At 44.3% G+C, this 19,045-nt stretch overlaps 3 protein-coding genes across 4 annotated transcripts in view; 2 read left to right on the top strand and 1 right to left on the bottom strand.

The window, feature by feature from the left end:
* JTB (jumping translocation breakpoint) overlaps positions 1-19,045 on the top strand; it is a 34,138-nt gene that overhangs the window by 1,369 nt on the left and 13,724 nt on the right. Inside the window, exons 2-5 of one of the 2 annotated variants that reach the window (XM_089483336.1) lie at positions 255-295; positions 2,145-2,230; positions 3,986-4,065; positions 4,985-5,767. In XM_089483336.1, the coding sequence (XP_089339462.1) occupies positions 255-295; positions 2,145-2,230; positions 3,986-4,065; positions 4,985-5,141 (364 nt within the window). In that variant the 3' untranslated portion in view covers positions 5,142-5,767. Of the gene's footprint in view, positions 1-254; positions 296-2,144; positions 2,231-3,985; positions 4,066-4,984; positions 5,768-19,045 lie in introns of those variants that run through there. The other variant, XM_089483335.1, reaches the window with a different exon arrangement.
* Positions 6,076-13,657, bottom strand: LOC149301880 (cocaine- and amphetamine-regulated transcript protein-like). Its single transcript, XM_089483339.1, has 3 exons — positions 13,001-13,657; positions 10,354-10,437; positions 6,076-7,456 (listed from the first exon to the last, which is right to left on the bottom strand). The coding sequence occupies exons 1-3, from the start codon at positions 13,136-13,138 to the stop codon at positions 7,349-7,351; spliced, it is 330 nt and encodes a 109-aa protein (XP_089339465.1). The 5' UTR covers positions 13,139-13,657; the 3' UTR covers positions 6,076-7,348.
* Positions 16,899-19,045, top strand: part of SLC39A1 (solute carrier family 39 member 1) — a 39,248-nt gene continuing 37,101 nt past the window's right edge. The window contains exon 1 of the mRNA XM_089483338.1: positions 16,899-16,922. The gene's annotated coding sequence lies outside the window, so the exon portion shown is untranslated. The remainder of the gene's footprint in view (positions 16,923-19,045) is intronic.

Here is a 19,045-nt window from a genome sequence, read left to right as displayed (position 1 = left end):
ATCAATACTCTACATAAATAAATAAACCTCAGGGTGGTTTATTTACCCCAAGTAGGGCTGGGAAGAACCGAGAGTATCAATACTGTAAATAAATAATAAACAGAAATAAATGAACCCTAGGGTGGATATATATCTAGATAGATAGATAGATAGATAGATAAGTAAATCCCAAGTAGGACTGGGAAGAACCGAGAGTATCAATACTCTTTCCCCCCTGATAAAGTTACTTTTTCCCTTGTCTGTCCTGTTTGCAGGTTGGCGGAGGTGGCTTTTGAGAATGAGGGGAAAAGCCAAGGTAAGAAGAGGACGATCGCTTGCTTTATTGCAATTTTTACTGTACACCGCTATGATCATTGCGGAATAGCGGTCTATAAATAAAACTTATTATTATTATTATTGCGTATCTTTCAGGCCTCTGTTTCTGGCTTTTTCCATTTTGAGACATCGTGATTATTATTATTATATTGATTTGTATCCCGCTCTTTCCCCAGAATTGGGAGTCAGAGCAGCTTCACAACATTAAGAAACAGTACAATTAAAGAACATAGAACATTCAGAAAGAATTAAAGGCCCCATACAGACAGGGCAAAATAAAGCTGCTTTGGGTCACTTTGGAGGTATGCTGTTTAAATCATGCATGCGTTCCAAGAGTCCGGAAGCTGCACCAAAACTGTGCTTTAGTCCTTAGGATTGGATCATGGCTTTGGCGCAGCTTCTGGACTCTTGGAACGCATGCATCATTTAAACAGCATACCTCCAAAGTGACCCAAAGCAGCTTTATTTTGGCCTGTCTGTATGGAGCCAAAGGTACATTAAAAAAGACATGCCTTCCAGTAGATTCAAAAAGAATGGTGCAAAACTCAACAAGAACAGCTTTACCTTTGCAGCATTTTTCTTGAATCCCCCGGGTTTTCACAGATGAAAGCCGGAATATATGTTACCAAACAACATCGGAGCGTGGTCAAGATGGCGGAAGTTATTAATGAGGAAGGTAATAGACAAGCTAGGAGAGGCTGCAGCAGTTTGCTTGTGTCTGAGCTGCTGGGAAGGGCAAGATTTGTGGCGTTGAGGAAAGAACTGATGGAAGTAGAAATCCAAGTGGATAACTCTCCTCCTTCTTCTGCTGAGTTAGTTGAGAGGAAGCTTCTCTTGCACTTCGGGCTCACTTTGCAGCCGTTGAATTAAGCCGAGTACAAAGGAGGAAAGTGGGAGAAGGAGAGAGAAACTGGGGCATTTTAACAAACAGCTGAGAAAGTGGAATGATGGAAGATTAATAGGACAATCATAGAAAATCATAGAATCGTTGGAAGAGACCGCAAGGGCCATCCAGTCCAACCCCTTTCTGCCATGCAGGAAATCTCAATCAATGCATCCCAGACAGATGGCCATCCAGCCTCTGTTTCAAGACCTCCAAGGAAGGAGACTCCACTACACTCCGAGAGAATGTCTTCCATTATCGAACAGCCCTTACTGTCAGGTAGTTCCTCCTAATGTTGAGGTGGATTCTCTGTTCCTGGAGCTTGCACCTATTGCTCCATGTCCTATTCTCTGGAGCAGCAGAAAAAAAGCTTGCTCGCTCCTCAGTATTTAATATTTAAACAGGGCTATCATACCACCTCTTAACCTTCTCTTCTCCAGGCTAAACATCCCCAGCTCCTTAAGGCGTTCCTCTTAGGGCTTCATGGTTTCCAGACCTTTCACCATTTTAGTCTCCCTCCTTTGGACACGTTCAAGTTTCTCAACATCCTTTTTGAATTGTGTTGCCTAGAACTGGACACAGTATTCCAGGTGGGGCCTGACCAAAGCAGAATGGAAGGCTGGCATGTGGGTAAGCAGACAGTAGGATGTTAAAAGTGGAGTCTCTTTCTTTGGAGGTCTTTAAACAGAGGCTGGATGGCCATCTGTCGGGTATACTTTGATTAAGAGTTCCTGCATGGCAGAATGGGGTTGGACTGGATGGATCTTGTGGTCTCTTCCATCTCTATGATTCTTAGAAAATGTAATAAAATATGTTATGAGAGAGGAGAGCTAGGTGTCAGGAGCATGGACAGCTGCTTGCCTCTGGCCCTTGTTTTCTGAAGCCTTCTTATCACCGACTTTAACATGGCTCCCTTGATACCAGTGACTTATTGATTTTCTTGCAGCTAATTCGTTGGGGACTACTCCATGCTGGCGGACTGAAGACTTTGTGGTGACACTGCAGTGTGCCCCGTGCACGAGTTTTCAAACTGTAAGTGGCTCCCTTTCTTGGTCACATACAGCAGCAGGTCTCAGACTTTCATCCTCCAGGCATTTAGATTTTTTATCTGAAGATGCCAGCCCCAGATGCTGGCGAAACATCAGGAAGAAACTCTTTTGGAACATGGCCACGTAGCCCAAAAATCCCACAAAAAACCTGGATGCCGGCCATGAAAGCCTTCAATGTCACATTTGGACTTTGTTTTCCAGAAGCCCCAGCCTGATGGCCAAGGTTCCTGAGAGATACAGTCCAAAATATTTGGAAGACCAAGCACTGAGGACCACAGACGGGGAGGACTGGGTGGTTGCGAAGTGAGGAGGAATCCCTGCAAATCACACCCTCTCAGCCTCAGAGGATGACAATAGCAACTCTCCTCTGAACAAATCTTGCCAAGACGATACAGTGCTAGATTCACTGTGTGTCAGAAACAACTTAAAGACACAATAACAACAACAATAATAATAGTCCTCATGGTGTTGAGGAAAGAACTAATTGAAATAGAAACCCAAGTGGACACCTGATATGAAGTCAGGCATTTGGTCTTTTTTGTTTAGATTTAGACGGACTGTGTTCAGTGACTAGAGGATTCTGGGCATTTTACCCCCTCTCAAAAAATCACTTTTTGATACTTATCCCTCCATATTTGCGGCTCTGATATTTACAGCTTTGATTATTCATGCATTTGATTAATATGTTCTCTCTAGGAATATCTAGGTCCTCCAGTGCAACTCTATGGTCAACTTTAAGTAAAAGTTGCACTGAAAGATCTAGAGATTCCTAGAGAGAAGACTCTGCTAGGCGTTTGTAGTTCCTGCAGCGCAGTTCTGTGGTCAGTGTCTGTTGGACGTTGACCATAGAGTTGCACAGGAGGACCTAGAGATTCCTAGAGAGGTGTCCTCTCAGGTAAAAACATTTTGTTATTTGCATTTTTTTCATATTCATGGGGGTCTTGTGCCCCTAACCCTAGCTAATATGGAGGGACAAGTGTACTTTGCTATCCCTCTCTTAAAATATTGTTTCCCTGCTATTCTTAATCTTGCTGCTTGTGATGCTTTGCATTTTGAAATCATCTGAAAGTTAGAAATGGAAATGTTGCCTTGCAGCATCCCTTTTCTGTTTTGGAAGGCAGCTTAGAAGTACAGGTCGAGTCTCCCTTGTCTGAAATGCTTGGGAACAGAAGTAGTTTAGATTTTAGATTTTTTTGGATTTTGGAATATTTGCATAAATGTAATAAGATATTTTGGAGATGGGACCCGGTCTAAGCATTCATTTATGTTTCATATATCCCTTATAAACATAGCCTGAAGGTAATTTTATGCATAACACTTTTCATAATTTTGTGAATGAAGGTCCAAAACACAATGCAGAAATAACCTACAGTAGTTTGAGACTTCTCTAACTGCCATGACTGAATGCTAGGGAATTCTGGGAACTGTAGTTCTGGGAGACATTTAGCCTTCTCTGTCAGAGAACTCTGGCGTCACAATAAACCACAATCTCCAGGATTCCCTAGCCAAGACAGTTAAAGTGGTCTCAAACTGGATTATTTCTGTAGTGTGTTTTGGACCAAAGTTTATGTTCACTGAACCATCAGGAAGCAAATGTGCCACTGTCTCAGCCACCTGTGTGGACAGTTTGGAGTATTTTGGATTTCAGAATTCCAGTTAAGGGATACTCAACCTGTACTGTGCTTTCCTCAATGGGAATAAAGAGTGGCATTTAACAACCTTGTGCTCTTGGTTGTAGAAAACGATGCCAGAATGCAGCGTGACTGGCTTCATTGAGCAGATCAACTGTAGCGCTTCCAAGAAGGGTGAATTCAAGAGGTGAGTGCAATGCAATGGGAGAGTGAACCCTGAAGCCCCAGTACCTGGTTATGACTGTATAGTCATTATTAATGTTTATTTATACAGCGCCATAGATTTGCATGGCACTTTACAGAAATCATGATCATGGTGCTGTTGCCACAATCGTAAAAGGCGCCCTAAACCCACCTTAACAACCAGCTGCATCGAGCAAAGGAGTTCTGCTCAGCTTTCAATCTGGGTGTGAGGAAGATGTTTCCAGATCTCATTCCACTAGCAGTAGGGAATTATGACATTTCTGAATGTTGCAGCCTTACTCACTGGTGCAAGGAGGTTGGAAACGTCCTCACAGGCCTCCTTTGCTCAGTGCAGCTACAAGCTGTGAAGATGGGCTTGGGAAGGTCAGGTCATGGGAGATGTTACTTACTTAAGTATTCATAACTAAGCTGCTGTTGTAGAGTAATTTCTTTTGCTTATGCCTGGTTGGTAGACCCCTTGAGATCCATCTGTAGACTTTCATGGGATCTCACCACAAGTTAGGAACCTCAGCCTCGGAAGGGAGTAAGCATTGACTGGCATCCTCTTGGTGTCTTATGTATGCAAAATCTCCCTTACTGAAAGTGGTGGTGATTTTTGTCCAATGTGGAACATCCACATTCAGTTTGAGGTTGCAGACGTAGACTTGTGCATGTGGTGCTATTGTAAATGGCTGTGCATTTCATACAGCCCATGGATTTGCCAGTGCATTGAATGGAGGGCTGGGTGTCTGTTTGGGTTCTGCAACATTTCCTTTCAACCCAAAACTTGCTCAGTTCATGTGTAACTCCACATAACAGAATTTACATGCCCTGATTCCAAAGTCGGGTCTCAGCCACCCTTTCTGACCCACGTGGCTCTGTGTCCCCATCTCCCCTGCTTGATCCCCATCATCTCCTTGTAGTTGCCGTTCTACCGAGATGGAGACCCACCTCTTCTGGAAGTTTGAAGGGGCCATGCTGAGCACGGCGGCCATCTTTGCCCTGTTGGTGGTGTGTCGGCAGCGCATCCTTGACCGCAAGGCCTTGGAGAAAGTCCGCAAGCAGATTGAATCCATCTAGTGGTGGCTGCCTTTTGCCGTGGGCCCTTTCAAGATGGAGGATGGTCACCAAATGGGGGCTTTTCACCTTTCCATGGACGGACATCAGTTGCTTCTGTCTGGCCCCTTGGGTATGCTCTTCCCATGTGAACATTACAGGGACTCTGGATAGCACTGTAACCCAGATTGGGGCAGTGAAATGAGGTCAGCCATGTCATGTCTCTCAGCATCCTTGGCGCTTGTATTGAAATCCTTCCCTCCCCAACACCTTCGTGTACCTGTTTTACATCCTCTACCTGGAAATCTGAACCCAGTTCCTTCCCTGGCCAGCGCAGGACTTAAAGGAATCTCCCCCCGCCTCCCCTTCTTGGTCGTGGCACTGTGAATTTAAATTATTGACATTGTTGAGCATCTTTTTAAAGTCTTGCAATGAGACAGGGAAGTAACTGGTTTTCAGGCCCTTGTCACATAACCTTTAAGCTCCTTTTGGACTTCTGAAATACGAACGCACACAGTCACATTAAAACTCTGTTTTTTAAAAAAATCTCTGTTCACATACTGCTCTTGAATGGTCTCTTTTGTCTTTCAATGCATCCTCCTATGCTGCTGTGTGCAAAACGTAAACTGGATTTAAAGTGTTGCTGTTGAGTTTATAGCAGGTTTCTGGCACAAAGCCCTCTGGGTATACGGTGCTGTGGGCTTCATCTCGGTTTTGCAGAAACCAAAAAGTGGCTGTGGTCATTTGGTAAGTCAGACATAGCCAAAGGCAAGGAGAAAAAAGATGATGGTTGGAAGGTGGCAAGGGAAAGCCTACATGAAATCTCTGTTCTGGGGAAGGGAGCCTTAGGAATGTCACCATATTTATTTTTGATTTATGAGGTATATTTCTATTCCTCCTTTCTTCCAGGCTGGGAGATGACATCCCTGGTTTCCTTCTCATTTTTATGCTCACAGAAACTCAGTGAGGTAGGTCAGGCAGAAAGAGGTTGGTCCAAAGTTGGCCTGAGAATTTCATGGCTTGGGAAGAGGGTTAGAACTCGAATCTCCCGAACCCAACTCCTACAGTTTTGCTGCTACAGCCAGCACCCCCAGTATTTTATAGATTAGTAAAGCTGGAAGAGACCCCAAAGGGCATCCAGTCCAACTCCATTCTGCCATGCAGGAAGAAACAGTCAAAGCACTCCTAGTAACAGATGGCCATCCAGCCTCTGCTTTAAAACCTCCAAAGAAGAAGATGCCAACATATTCAGAGGCAATGTATTCCACTATCCAACATATCTTACCATCAGGAAGTTCTTCCTAATGTTGAGGTGGAATCTCTTTTCCTATAGCTTGTATCCATTGCTCCAGGTCCTATTCTCTGGAGCAGCAGGAAACAAGCTTGCTCCATCCTCAATATGACATCCTTTTAAAGATTTAAACAGGGCTATCACCTCACCTCTTAATCTTCTCTTCAGGCTAAACATACCTAGCTCCCTAAGTCTCTCCTCAAAAGGCGTGATTTCCAGACCCTTCACCATTGTGGCCACCTTCCTCTAGACATGCTCCAGCTTATCAATATCCCTATTGAAATGTAGCACCCGCAACTGGACCCAGTGTTCCTGATGGGGCCTGACCAAAGAAGAAGAGAGTAGTGCTATGACTTCCCTTGATCTAGAGACTATACTTCTATTGATGCAGCCTAGAACTGCATTGGCTTTTTTAGCTGCCACATCATACTGTTGACTCATGTTCAAGTTGTGCTCTACTAGGACTCCTAGATCCCTTTCACATTTACTGTTGTGCCACCCATCCTATATCTGTGCATTTCTCTTCCCCCGCCCAAATGTGATGGGAATTGTATTCCAAAAACTCCCCTCGTCTCTGTCTGAGAGCATTGGTAGCCCAGTGTTGGGAGAAATGGCAGGTCCATCCTACATACCTGCCTTTATCTTGGGTTGGTTGGAGTTTGGTTTTTAGTCCCTGTAGCCCACCTCCTTTACATTAAAATGTTATTTTTCCTTCTCTTGGCATTGAGGGAAGGAAGCAAGTAGCACTCTGCACATGCTTAGAATCACTCTTTTATTACTGCCGAGACCTTTTCCTGGATTCCAATGAAGCCGAGCTTCTCCTCCGTTTTATTCTTCCCTTCTTGGGGTGGTTGTGTGTTCTGACGAAGCACAAAGCATGAATTCCTCGATGTGGGGGGCAGTGGGGAGGAGACGCAGTGCGACGACGCGGCCCATAGTTTCACAAGCATTTCAGAAGGAAGGTGTTGCAGGCAGATCTGCGGGGGCAGTCGCAGAGTTTGCCGATCCGGGAACCTTTCCTAACGGCACACGGGTCACCGAAGGAGCACTGCGTGGAGTAAGTAAAGCGTTAGTTCTGGGAAAAAGAGCTTTTCTCACTTTTTAGTTTCAGTTGCGGTTGGACTACACATCCCATTATCCTTAAGCATACTGGCTGGGTCTGATGGGAAGTGGAGTCCAGGGAAGCCCAGTGGTTTAAAAAGATACAAACAGGCCTGGAAAGACCCAGTTTCAAATCCCGCCACTTAGACGGAAAGTTCACAGAATGGCTTTGGACCAGTCCTTTGTCTCTTTACCTGTCCTACCTCATGGGGTTGTTGTGAGCCTAAAACAAGGAGGGAATAACTTTGGCGGTCACTTTGAAGCCTTGGAGGAAAAGTTGGGTAATAATAAATGAACCCTTGCATATTTATGAGGTTTACAGTGACTGTGAGCAATTAAAATGTCATGGGATTCACTTTGGTTTTATCTTATCCTTCTTCTAACTCTCACATAGTGCTACGGGGTGATATTCCATCTAACAACAGCCACCTCAACCAGTCCCATAACTGGTCAGACCTTTTATTCTCACTGGAAATGTGAAATATGCCCAATTATAAATTCAGGCTCCTGCTCGCTGTATGTTCCCCAGTATGTTTTTCAGGCAGAGAGTAGATTCGAACTCTCAACGTCCTAGCCGAGGTTCACCCGTCTACAGTAAACTTTGACGAATCGCCTGTCTTCAAGTCAGTTATTAAAATTAAACTAGACTTCCACACTCTCTGAGCTGCAATAATGGTGCCCTTTTCAGCGCAGGAGGCATCTCACGAACACGACAGATTTAAATAAAAACTTGCCTAGGATTAATGAGATGGAACAGGCTTTTAAGATTGCTTCCTTTTTTCATTCCCTATTAGTGTCAGACAGCGGAGACTAAACAGAGCTCCAGAAACCGAGTGTGTGCCCATTTTATGCCACTCCACTGATGAAAATTTGCCCCCCTCATACATTTAGTCAAGTAAAGGCAAAATGGTGGGCAATATGTGGCCCATGGCCGCATGTGGCCTGAGGCTGTGTTTTTGCAGAACATGGCAGTTCCCTATGACTTTCAGCCCTACAAAAAAAAGTTTTTTAATGAAGGGACTACAATCCCCATCATCTTCAAGCATGCTGGCTGGGGATTGATGGGAATTGGAGTCCACAGATTAAAAATCCAACAGGCCTGGAGAGACCCTGTTTCAAATCCTGCCACTTGGACGTGACATAAGTATTTATTATGGCCACAGCAAAATATAGCGTACAAGATACTATATACAATAACAAAAGTTCTAAAAGAAGTAAAAAATACATATAAATATTCCTTAAAAATACGAATACAGATAATCATCTGTCAGAGAATCTGTATTTGTATTTTTTAAAACTCAATATATACAAATACTCCTTAAAAATACAAATACAGATCCTCTCAAATGATTATCTGTATTTGTATTCTTTTAGGAATATTTATATAATAATAAATCGTATATGTATTTCTTACTGTCAGGAGGTTCCTCCTAATGTTTAGGTGGGATCTCTTTTCCTGTACCTTGCATCCATTGCTCCATGTCTGGTTCTCTGGAGCAGCAGAAAACAAGCTTGCTCCATCCCCAATGTGACACCCCTTCAAATTCTTAAACAGGGCAGATCATATCAGGTAAATAAATAGGTAAATACTTCTTTATTTAGACAGGCCTTTGGCTCTTAATTCATGTAGTAGGAGGCTATTCTAGTGTGGCGTCCGCTATGTTCAACTTTTTTGTATTATGTTTCCAATGTGTTTTAATGAGTTGGCATTCACGGAATCATAGAATCCTAGAGTTGGAGGAGACCCCAAGGACCATCCAGTCCAACCCCATTCTGCCAGGCAGGAACTCTCAGTCAAAGCATACCTGACAGATGGCCATCCAGCCTCTGTTTAAAGACCTCCAAAGAAGGAGACTCCACCACACTCCCAGGGAATATGTTCCACTGTCAAACAGCCCTTACTGTCAGGAAGTTCCTTCTAATGTTGAGGTGGACTCTTTTTCCTGCAGTTTGCATCCATTGCTCCGGGTCCTATTCTCTGGAGCAGCAGAAAACAAGCTTGCTCCCTTCTCAATATGACACCACTTCAAATACTTAAACAGGGCTATCATATCAACTCTTAACCATCTCTTCTCCAGGCTAAACATCCCCAGATCTCTAAGCCTCTTCTTCTAAGCATAAGGCATGGTTTCCAGGCCCTTCACCATTTTAGTCACCCTCCTTTGGACACGCTCCAGCTTCTCAACATCCTTTTTGAATTGTGGTGCCCAGAACTGGATGCAGTCTTCCAGGTGAGGCCTGACCAAAGCAGAATAGAGTAGCACTATCAGAGAATCCTCCGGTTGGAAGGGACCCCAGAGGTCATCTCTTCCAACCCCCTGCCATTGAGGAATGTACAACCAAAGCACTCTCATGACAAGACCACCCACTCTGCTTTGTGTCTATTTACTGACAAGAGAAACCAGTCAGAAAGAATCTGCATGTGTGGAAAGGGGTGCAGGGTGTCTAAAAGAGAGAAAGAGAAAAGAGGCATTCGAAGGAGTATATGTGAGTGTGTGAGAGAAGAGGGTGTTTCGGAAAAACAGATATTCCCTCCATCTAGACACTATACATCTCTTGATGCAGCCTAGAATCTCAGCCCCCTTTAAAATCCTTCCCTGTTTAAAGGGGTACGTAAATAGATCTTGTAGCACCTTTGAGACTAACTGAAAGAAAGACATTGGCACCATGAGCTTTCCTGGACTGCGCTCTACTTCCTCGGATGCATTTGAGTGGCAGCCAACCTCATCCATCAATAATGAAATGGATGAAGACGATAAGTACTTTTGCTCCTCCGCTTCAAATCTCCTACTCGTTGGGGGATTCTGGGAGATGCAGTCGCCACACTCTCGCCTGACCACTTACCTTGGGGACTTGGTTGAATTTCTTCTCCCAAGTAGAGACTTTCTTATGCTGAAGCTTCTCCAGTACCTCCTGCAGTTCTTCCAGCTGGTAGGATTTAATAAAATAAATACATTGCAAGTTTACAAGTCATGAAGTCTGGGTCCTTTTGATCCAAGCCTTTGTTGCAGATCTGGCAGTGGATGGGGCTAGGACCAAAACTGGAGTGTGCATGTCTTGAATAGGCTCAGGCTGCATCTACAGTGCAGCTAATACAGATTGATACCAGGCCCTCCTTATCCATGGATTTTTTATCCACTGACTTTTTTATCCATGGATTTCAAGGCTTGAAAATATTCAGAAAAAAGTCTAAATTCCAAATAGCAACTTTGATTTTTCCATTTTATATAAGGGTCACCATTTTGCTCTGCCGTTATATTTAATGGGACTTGAGCATCCGTGGATTTTGTTATCCATGGAGGGGACCCTGGAACCAAACCCCAGCGGATAACAAGGACCCACCGTATCTCCCAACATTACAAATTCCAGAATTTCATAGCATACAACCATGATAGTTAAAATGATGTCAAATTGCATTAATTCTGCAGTGCTGAGCAGGGATTCGAACCCTCAACCCCCAGGGTTGAAGAGTGCATCTACACTGTACAAAGAAGGCACTTCGACACCACTTTAAATGCTGCAGCTCTGTCCTTCAGGATCCTAGGATTTGTCATTTTGCAAGGTCTTTCGCCTCCTCTGCCAAAGAGAAAGCCCAGAAACTCTGGGATTCTGTGGGGTACAGCCATGGCAGTTAAAATGGTCTCAAACTGAATTATTTCAACTGTGTAGATACACCCTTAATCTAACACTCTGTGATGCAACATGATTGCTTTTGCATTTCTCTATTTTTCTATAAGCCACTATGAGAATTGGGTATCATGGGAAACGCAGGGTCTGAATAAAATAGCTATGATTATAAAATCTGGGGGGTTGTTTTTTTTGTTTTGAGGGGGATTTTTGCTTTGTTCCTCTTCTAAGAATCTCACCTGAGCACCGTAAGGGAAAATCTTTTCAATGGCAGCCAGGATAACAAATCCACAGCCTTTGGTTGCCTGCCTTTTACGGTGGATTCAGAGGACGTTGTCATTGTGGGGTCCTGCAAAGGACAGGAGTTTGCCTAGATGACCTTCAAGGATCTTGAGGTATCCTTCAAATGCTACAAAGTGCAAAATGAGGACATTGCCCTCCAAATATGAATTCTGCCCCACAATGACGTTTTCTTTCAGTCCCCAAATTTCTAGCACTGCGGAGAGCGAGACTTTAGAAATCATTCACACCTAGAACTCTTCTATTTAAATTCCCTGGGTCCCTTCGTCTTTTCTCTCAACTGCATTTCCAAACGTCCAGCTGAATTTTAAAATTACTGCAATATGAGACATTTGGGAACCGAAGGGGGAAGATAATTATTTTATTTATATCTCACATTGATGTAAATCAAGTTAAGAAAAAAGGACACTGAAACCTTGAGAAAGCCAGCCTGGTGTCATGGTTTGTGCTCAGATCCTGGGAGATCCAGGGTTCGAATCCCCGCCCGGCCATGGAAACCTATTAGGTGACCTTGGGCAAATCACATTCTCTCAGCCTCAGAGGGAGGCAAAGGCAAAGCTCACCTCCTGTGAACAAATCCTGCTTCCAAAACCCTGCCTTAGCGTCGGCATGAGTCAGAAATGAAGGCACACAACAGCAAAGGCTAAAAGGACTAGTGTTTCAAAAGCATTAAATAAAGTCCCGTTTTAAAAATGTTCAATTATCACTATTTAAAAATGTTCAATTATGACCATCAAGAGATAAAGACAGAATATATTCCATTAAAAAGATTCTCCTGCAACAATAACATAAATGCCAGAAGTCTGCCTTCATAAATAAAAAATGTTTGGGGATCAGAGTTCTTCTTCCTTCGTTTTGTCCTCCACAGCTATACTTATGAGTTGGTTCCTGCATTCAGCATGGGTTGAACTAGATATCTCATGAGGTCCCTTTCAACTCTGATCCTCTGCTCCAAAACACCCTGCAGAAATAACCCAGCTTGAGACCACTTTCACTGCCCTGGCTTAATGCTAGTTTGTAGTAGCAACAAAGCTCTCTGACACCGAAGGCTAAAAGTCTGACAAAACTACAAATCCCAGGATTGCGTAGTACTGAGCCAGGGCAGCTCAAGCGGTCTCAAACTGGATTATTTCTGCAGTGTGTCTTGGACCAGCGACACTCTCTTTCCTTGGATGTTTTTAAAAACAAGTTGGGATGGATGCAACCGTCGAGATGCATTTTCTGCAGCAATTGGTTCCAAGACTTTGGTCCTCCAGATGTTTTTGGTTTCTGTTCCCAGAAGCCCCAGCTAAAGTTGCCGACAGTCAGGAATTCTGGGAACTGAAGTCCAATATATCTGGAGGACCAACATTTGAGAAACAGTGGCCTACAGATGTAGGAAGGCCTTGTAGCACCTTTGAGACTAACTGAAAGAAAGCAATTGGCAGCGTGAGCTTTCGTAGACTGAAGTCTCCTTCCTCAAATGGTCTACAGAGTCCATGCTTCTGCTAGGGGTTGGAGTAGGTGGCCTCTTAGGGTGCCTTCCAACCCAACAACTCTCACTTACAAACCCCACATTACTTACCAATTCCTTTTCGTGGCCCTGGTACGAGGGCTTGAGTGGGAACTCCTGCGGGGCCCGGCCGGCCACAGCCCAACCCCGATGGGTTGCCACAACCAGGCAGAGAATGAGGATGATGGATCCCCAGTGGCATCGGTCCATGGCGGATGCTCTATCCCTAAGCAAGTAGCAGCTACGGGGGAGAAAGTTGCGATCCGGCAGCTCTCCGTTGCGCTACTGTCAGAGAAAAACCCACAATGAGCGACCGCCTTCCTTCGGCTTCAACGCAAGCAATGCAACCTGTCAAGCAACCCACACAAACGGATGAAACAGAGGAAGGTTTTCAGAGGATGGAGACGAGAGGTAATGCTTCTGCTCCGTCTCCGAGCGCCGGAGAAAGTTTGGGTGCCAAGCTGGCATCGGTGGCACCCTCGGGAGTGCGCGAAGCCTACGGAGGGGAAGGATGCCGGTGGAATATTGATGCGAGGTTTATTCTGTGATGGCAATTTGGCAAGCGCAGGGAAGAATTAAGTGGAATAGAGAGAGCGCCACGCACGAGAAAGAGAGAGACTCATCCATCATTTTGGACAAGGCCCAGCAGATGCCCGCGGGCCAAAGGCGGCAGGAATTACCTCACTCCCTGCCCAATAAATGGTTGACTCTGATCTGTGTCTTTCTCGCTCTCGGAGCATCTGTCTAATGAGTCTGTTATTATTAGAATTAATCATGAGCCGAAAACCGCTGGGCGGCAGAAAGCACCTCTCAGTCTTTATCCTCCCTTAATCTAGCCACACTTTTCAATTAACTTTATTCAACCAGCCTTGAGAATCCCATTGTGGGGAAAAGGCAGGATATATAAATCCTTGAAATAAATATATAGAAATATAAACTTTCTCTTTTTCCCTTGTCCCCACTTTTCCAGACTGTGGAGAAACTGGCGGAGGAGCGTAAGTCTCCATACATGGCAACATTGTGCAACTCAGTGCGCATCAGCACTGCATTTGCCACTCCACTTTCATGATTTGCATGCCGTAATCTCAAACCATTTTTCCTTCTGACAGGTTGATCTCTCCTTTCTTCAGAAAACTACCTTTTTGTGTGGCCTGCAGCTTTCTGGGGCTTAGTACTCTCTGTCCTACAAAGGCGCAGACGTGTGTACTCTTAGATCCTGGACATAATGGTCTAGATTTAATGGAGTCGGGAGCTAATAACCTAATGGAGGGTCCCTCCTGCGATGCGAAGGTCTAATTCATTTCCTGTAAATGGTCTTAAACACCCCCATCCCATTTTGGTAATAGCTCAAGAGTGCGCCTTTTCCCATTTACGTCTCCCAGCTTCCATCTCCGCTGCAGACTACCAGTCTAAACCAGTCCTCCCCAACCCCAGCCTTTTTAAAACACGTTAGATTACAATTCCCATCATCTCCAGACATTCTGACCCATGAACTATGATGCCCAGCCAACCTTCCTGGACCTCTTCCGGCTCTGAAGGCTGTACAGCAGAGGGAAATACAGTGGGCCATCCCTATTCACTGGGGTTAGGGGCACAGGACACCCGTGAAAGTGGGAAAACTGCATATTAAAAAATTAAACATCAATTTAAAAATTGATAAATTTTAAAAAATCAGTATTTTTACCCGAGAGAACACTGCTCTAGGAATCTCTAGGTCCTCCAGCATAACTCTATGGTCAACGTATGTCAGAGGTTGACCCTAGAATCACACTGGAGGACCTACAAATGCCTAGAGACATATTCTCTCTAGGAATCTCTAGGGCATTTAGCACAACTTTATGGTCAACTTCGACCATCAAGTCACACTGGAGGACCTAGCAATTCTTAGAACTCTCCTCTAAGCATTTGTAGGTCCTTCAGCATAACCCTATGGTCAGCTTCAACCATCAAGTTGCACTGGAGGACCTAGATATTCCTAGAGAGAACTCTCCTCTAGACATTTGTAGGTCCTTCCACATAACTGTGGCTAACTTCGACCATGGACTCATGCTGTAGAACCTAGAAATTCCAAGAAAGAACACTTCTGTAGGCATTCGTAGGTCCTTCAGCGCAACTCTTTGGTCAACTTTGATGATGGAGTCCTGCTGGAGGATCTAGAGATTCCTATAGAGAACATTTTAATCAAATCTGTGAATAATTAAATCTGCAAATGTGGCCATAATAACCTGTTGAACCTGTGCCTCTACTCCTGATGGCAGTAGGTGCCAGGTGAGATGACAAAAGGCAGTTTCATCTCATTCTAGAAGCCAAAGATATTCAACATTAATATAGAAAACCCAGAGCCGCCACTCATTACATGATAGTCATGGAATCATGTCGAAAAGGACTCCAGATTTTGAAAACTCAGACCAGGCATCTTTATGGGACACATCGCTTTCTGTGGCAGCGGAACAGATTTATGATGCTCCCAAGCTTGCAACATCCTGGAGGGATATCTCTGGATCCTAATCCTGTTAGGTTTATAGGATTAATATTTCTGAAAGCTTTTGGGTTTGTATTTGTGGCCCATTATAGCTCTAAGTCCCTTCATCTAGAACTCAACTGGTTATCTCTGTTCCTTTCATTTTCATCCGTTTCGTCCTTTTTGTGCTGCCGTTCTGCTCCTCCGTAACCAAAAATCAGATTGAGAAACACACTGACCAGATTATGCTGGGCTCAAAGGGTGCGGGGACGACTTGCCTTCTCTTGCTTTTGTGCTTCCATGTCATTCCCCTGACCTATTTCTTCCTGGTAAGCACGCTTCAGACACACGGAAGATTACATAAGAAGAACGGACAGGCCATAATCCGGGCTTCTTGTGGGAGGGATTAGGTTTAATTGCATCCTGCTAGAAGCAGAAAATGCAGAATAAATAGAATAAAATTGGGAAGATCTGGTAAGGGAGGCCCTCGTCTTTGTCCTATCAGGTACATCTGATGATGGAACGGTTTAGGTCTGAACTTTCATATCTCCCTATATACAAACATGCCAGTCTTAAGATCCACTGAATCTCGGTCTAGCCACCATCACAGCCTTGCTTGGTGAAGACATGAGAGACAGGGTCTCCTTGGTGGCTGCTCCCAACCTCCGAAAACACCTCCACAGGAGGCTAGGCTGCCTCCTTCCCTGCTTTTCTAATTTTAATTGTGTTTCAAAATGTTATTGTTTTTAACTAGTTCTGGTTGTGATCTGCCTTGGGTCCCACTCTGGGAGAAAGGTGGCGTATAAATGAAACATGGCACAGTGGTGAAATGCCAGTATTGCAGGCACTCGCTCACAAATCATAAGGTTGTGAGTTCAAATATCAGGCAGGGGCTCAGGGTCGACTCAACTTTGCATCCTTTCGAGGTCGCTAAAATGAGTACCCAGCTTGTTGGGTTTGCACATTGTAAACCGATAACATCCAAACAACGATACCTTTATGGGGCCAACCAAAATGCACAATTACATGTTGCAAGCTTATGAAGTCGCACTGGCTCCTTCATCAGCCAAACGGGAGGGAAAAAAATGGGAGATGTTAGTCCTAGGCCTGCATTTTCTGTTTCTGGTCTTGGTTCAGATAGTAGGGAGAGCTATCTGCAAGCTGGCACCTTCACCTTTTTTTGGCCATGCAGTCACTGGGAGATTTTCAAAGTCAAGGAAATTTAATGTCCATTTGCAATTCAAACTTGATGTTTGCTTGGAATCCAACATTGTAAACTGCTTAGAGAGTGCTTAAGTGCGCTGAGAAGCACTACAGAAATATAGTTGCTATTGCTAAATATTGCTTTGAGTGTGAGCTCCTGCATGGCAGGGGGTTAGACTGGATGGCCCTTGGGGTGTCTTCTGTATGATTCTATGATTTGATAAAATACTGCTGTGTTGCAACTATCACCTCTGAATCTTTTGAACTCTTTTTAAGGTTTGAACATAGGAAACAGTCAGACAGAGCAAGATCCAGTGAAGAGAGTCAATGGTCAGTCCTTGTACTTGGAACCTCCTTCCCAAACATTTACGGACTGTTGCATCTTTAGCTAACTTTAATCCGAATTAAAGACGGTTTTGTTTAGGGAAGCTTTCCAGCTCACAACCTGATTTCTGACAGTTGGGAAATATGTACAGTCACCCCTCTGTTTTCGCGGACTTGAGATCTGTGTCTCTTGCATGTACGCAAGCGGGAAACGGAGGTGGGAAATGGGGCTTGAATATACGCAAATTTCAGTTTTTGCGGGGGGCCCGGAATGAATCCCCCGCAAAAGTGGAGGGGTGACAGTATTAAGTGTGTATGGTTTTATAGTCTTTTGTTTTAGAGTTATTCTCTGGATAAGTTGTTGTTTTCTCGTTTTTGCTGCTTTTGATCTTAGAGCGTACATCGTAGGCAGGTTTTACCTGTAGGTTGGTTGATGACTATGTAAAGCGTGTGTAAACTTGTGGCGCTATATAAATAAACTTTAATAATAATAATAATAATAATAACACTCACGCCCCAAACTCTTGAAAACATCCATCGTCTTGCCAGCCCTGTGAGTGGGTGCATTGTTCTGCAAAAAGAGAAGACCATTCCGCAGTTTCCCTCGCCATTTTTCCTCCAATGCCTCCTTTAATCAACAAGGGAAAGTTATTATTGTTGTTATTATTATTATCTTATATCCCACCTTTCTCCCAATATAGCGACTTAAGGCGGCGAAAGTCCGTATTGCACATCAACTGTTTGTCCAGTTCGTCATCAAAATATCTTCCTTATCCCAGAATAAACTGTAGCCATTACCTTTCCTGCCAACCTTTGAGTCTTGAACTTGGCAACATCCCTTACTATGGGCTGTGCCGACTGGACTTGATGGGAGTTGCAGTCGAATGATATCAGAAGGGCCTGTGCTTTAAACCTTTTGCCAGCCTTGACCTGATGGTTCCTTCTCTCTGATTCCCAACGCAAATCTTGAAAGTGATTCATGTCCTTTGTAGCCAGGGCTAATGAAGACCTCCTGGGAAGCCTTTCGGTGGGACACCAGGAGCCAGAGAGCCTCTTATGAATTCCTGCCATGTTTGCGCCTTAGTCCTGCCACAGTAATAAGATTCTTTCAGATCGAGATACAATTACGAGGCATCGCCGAGCCATGGGTTGCCATTGACGCAACCAACCACGGGGGTGTGGGGAAGGTACACATTGTTCAATAAAACATCACAAGAGACGATGGATCGAGCCTGATTGCAGACGCCCAACTCTGGGTTTCATTTGCATTACAAAAAAAAGATGCCACACTTTCCTGGCTCAGTTGCCAACTGACCAAGAAATCAACACCTGGACTGCTCCTCTGCAAACAGTGCAGTTAAGGGCAAAGGAGCATGGAGAAGGCAGGCTGACAAGTTGGCATTCCCACTCAAGAGTGTAACAATGCCAGTCTGGGTTTGGGTTGGAATTGGAAAACGGAAGGTGCATGAAGAGGAGCATGATGGGAGTTGCAATCCAACAATGTCTGGAAGGATACTCGTTCGTCGCCCCTTTCTTTAAACAAAGGTTCGTACGTCAGGATCGGTTTCAGCCTGCGCTCCTCCAGATATTCTGAACTGCAATTCCTATCACTCCTAACCATGCCAGCTGAGGCTGATAGGAATTGCAATCCGGTAACATTGAAGAATACTGGAACCCAATGCTTTCCCAGTTTGGAAAGGCAATATAACAAAAATGGGGTAAGAATTATCTAGCCTTCCAGTTGTTGAACTGCAACTCCCAGCTGGCTTAGCCAGCATAGCCAATGGTGCAACATGCAGGAAGCTGCAGTGCAGCAACATTTGAAGGGCCACATTAGGAAGGAAAAGAGAAACCTTTTAGCAGAAATTTGCTGGAATTCAGAAGCAGTCTACCTCCACAAACCAGCTTTTAGAGCAAATACAGAAAGGCATTGGGTTTTGCTTTCCCTTTTCTATCTAGTCACTCTCACAAAGAAGTTACTGAGTCACTGTTTGGACTACACCTCCCAGAATCCTCTACCCAGCAGAGGATTTGCAATTCAAAATACTAAGCTCCGACGTAGCATATGTTAAAGACGTAAGATCAAGTCTATGGAGAACCAAATGGTATACAGCCTAGAGATGGGGAGT

The sequence above is a fragment of the Sceloporus occidentalis genome, unplaced genomic scaffold, assembly GCF_023333645.1.
Source record: "Sceloporus occidentalis isolate IW3139 unplaced genomic scaffold, rSceOcc1.0.p SCAF_20, whole genome shotgun sequence".
Lineage (NCBI taxonomy): Eukaryota > Metazoa > Chordata > Lepidosauria > Squamata > Phrynosomatidae > Sceloporus > Sceloporus occidentalis.
The sequence above is the reverse complement of the archived record's forward strand: the minus strand, read 5'-3'. Positions and strand labels throughout refer to the sequence as shown.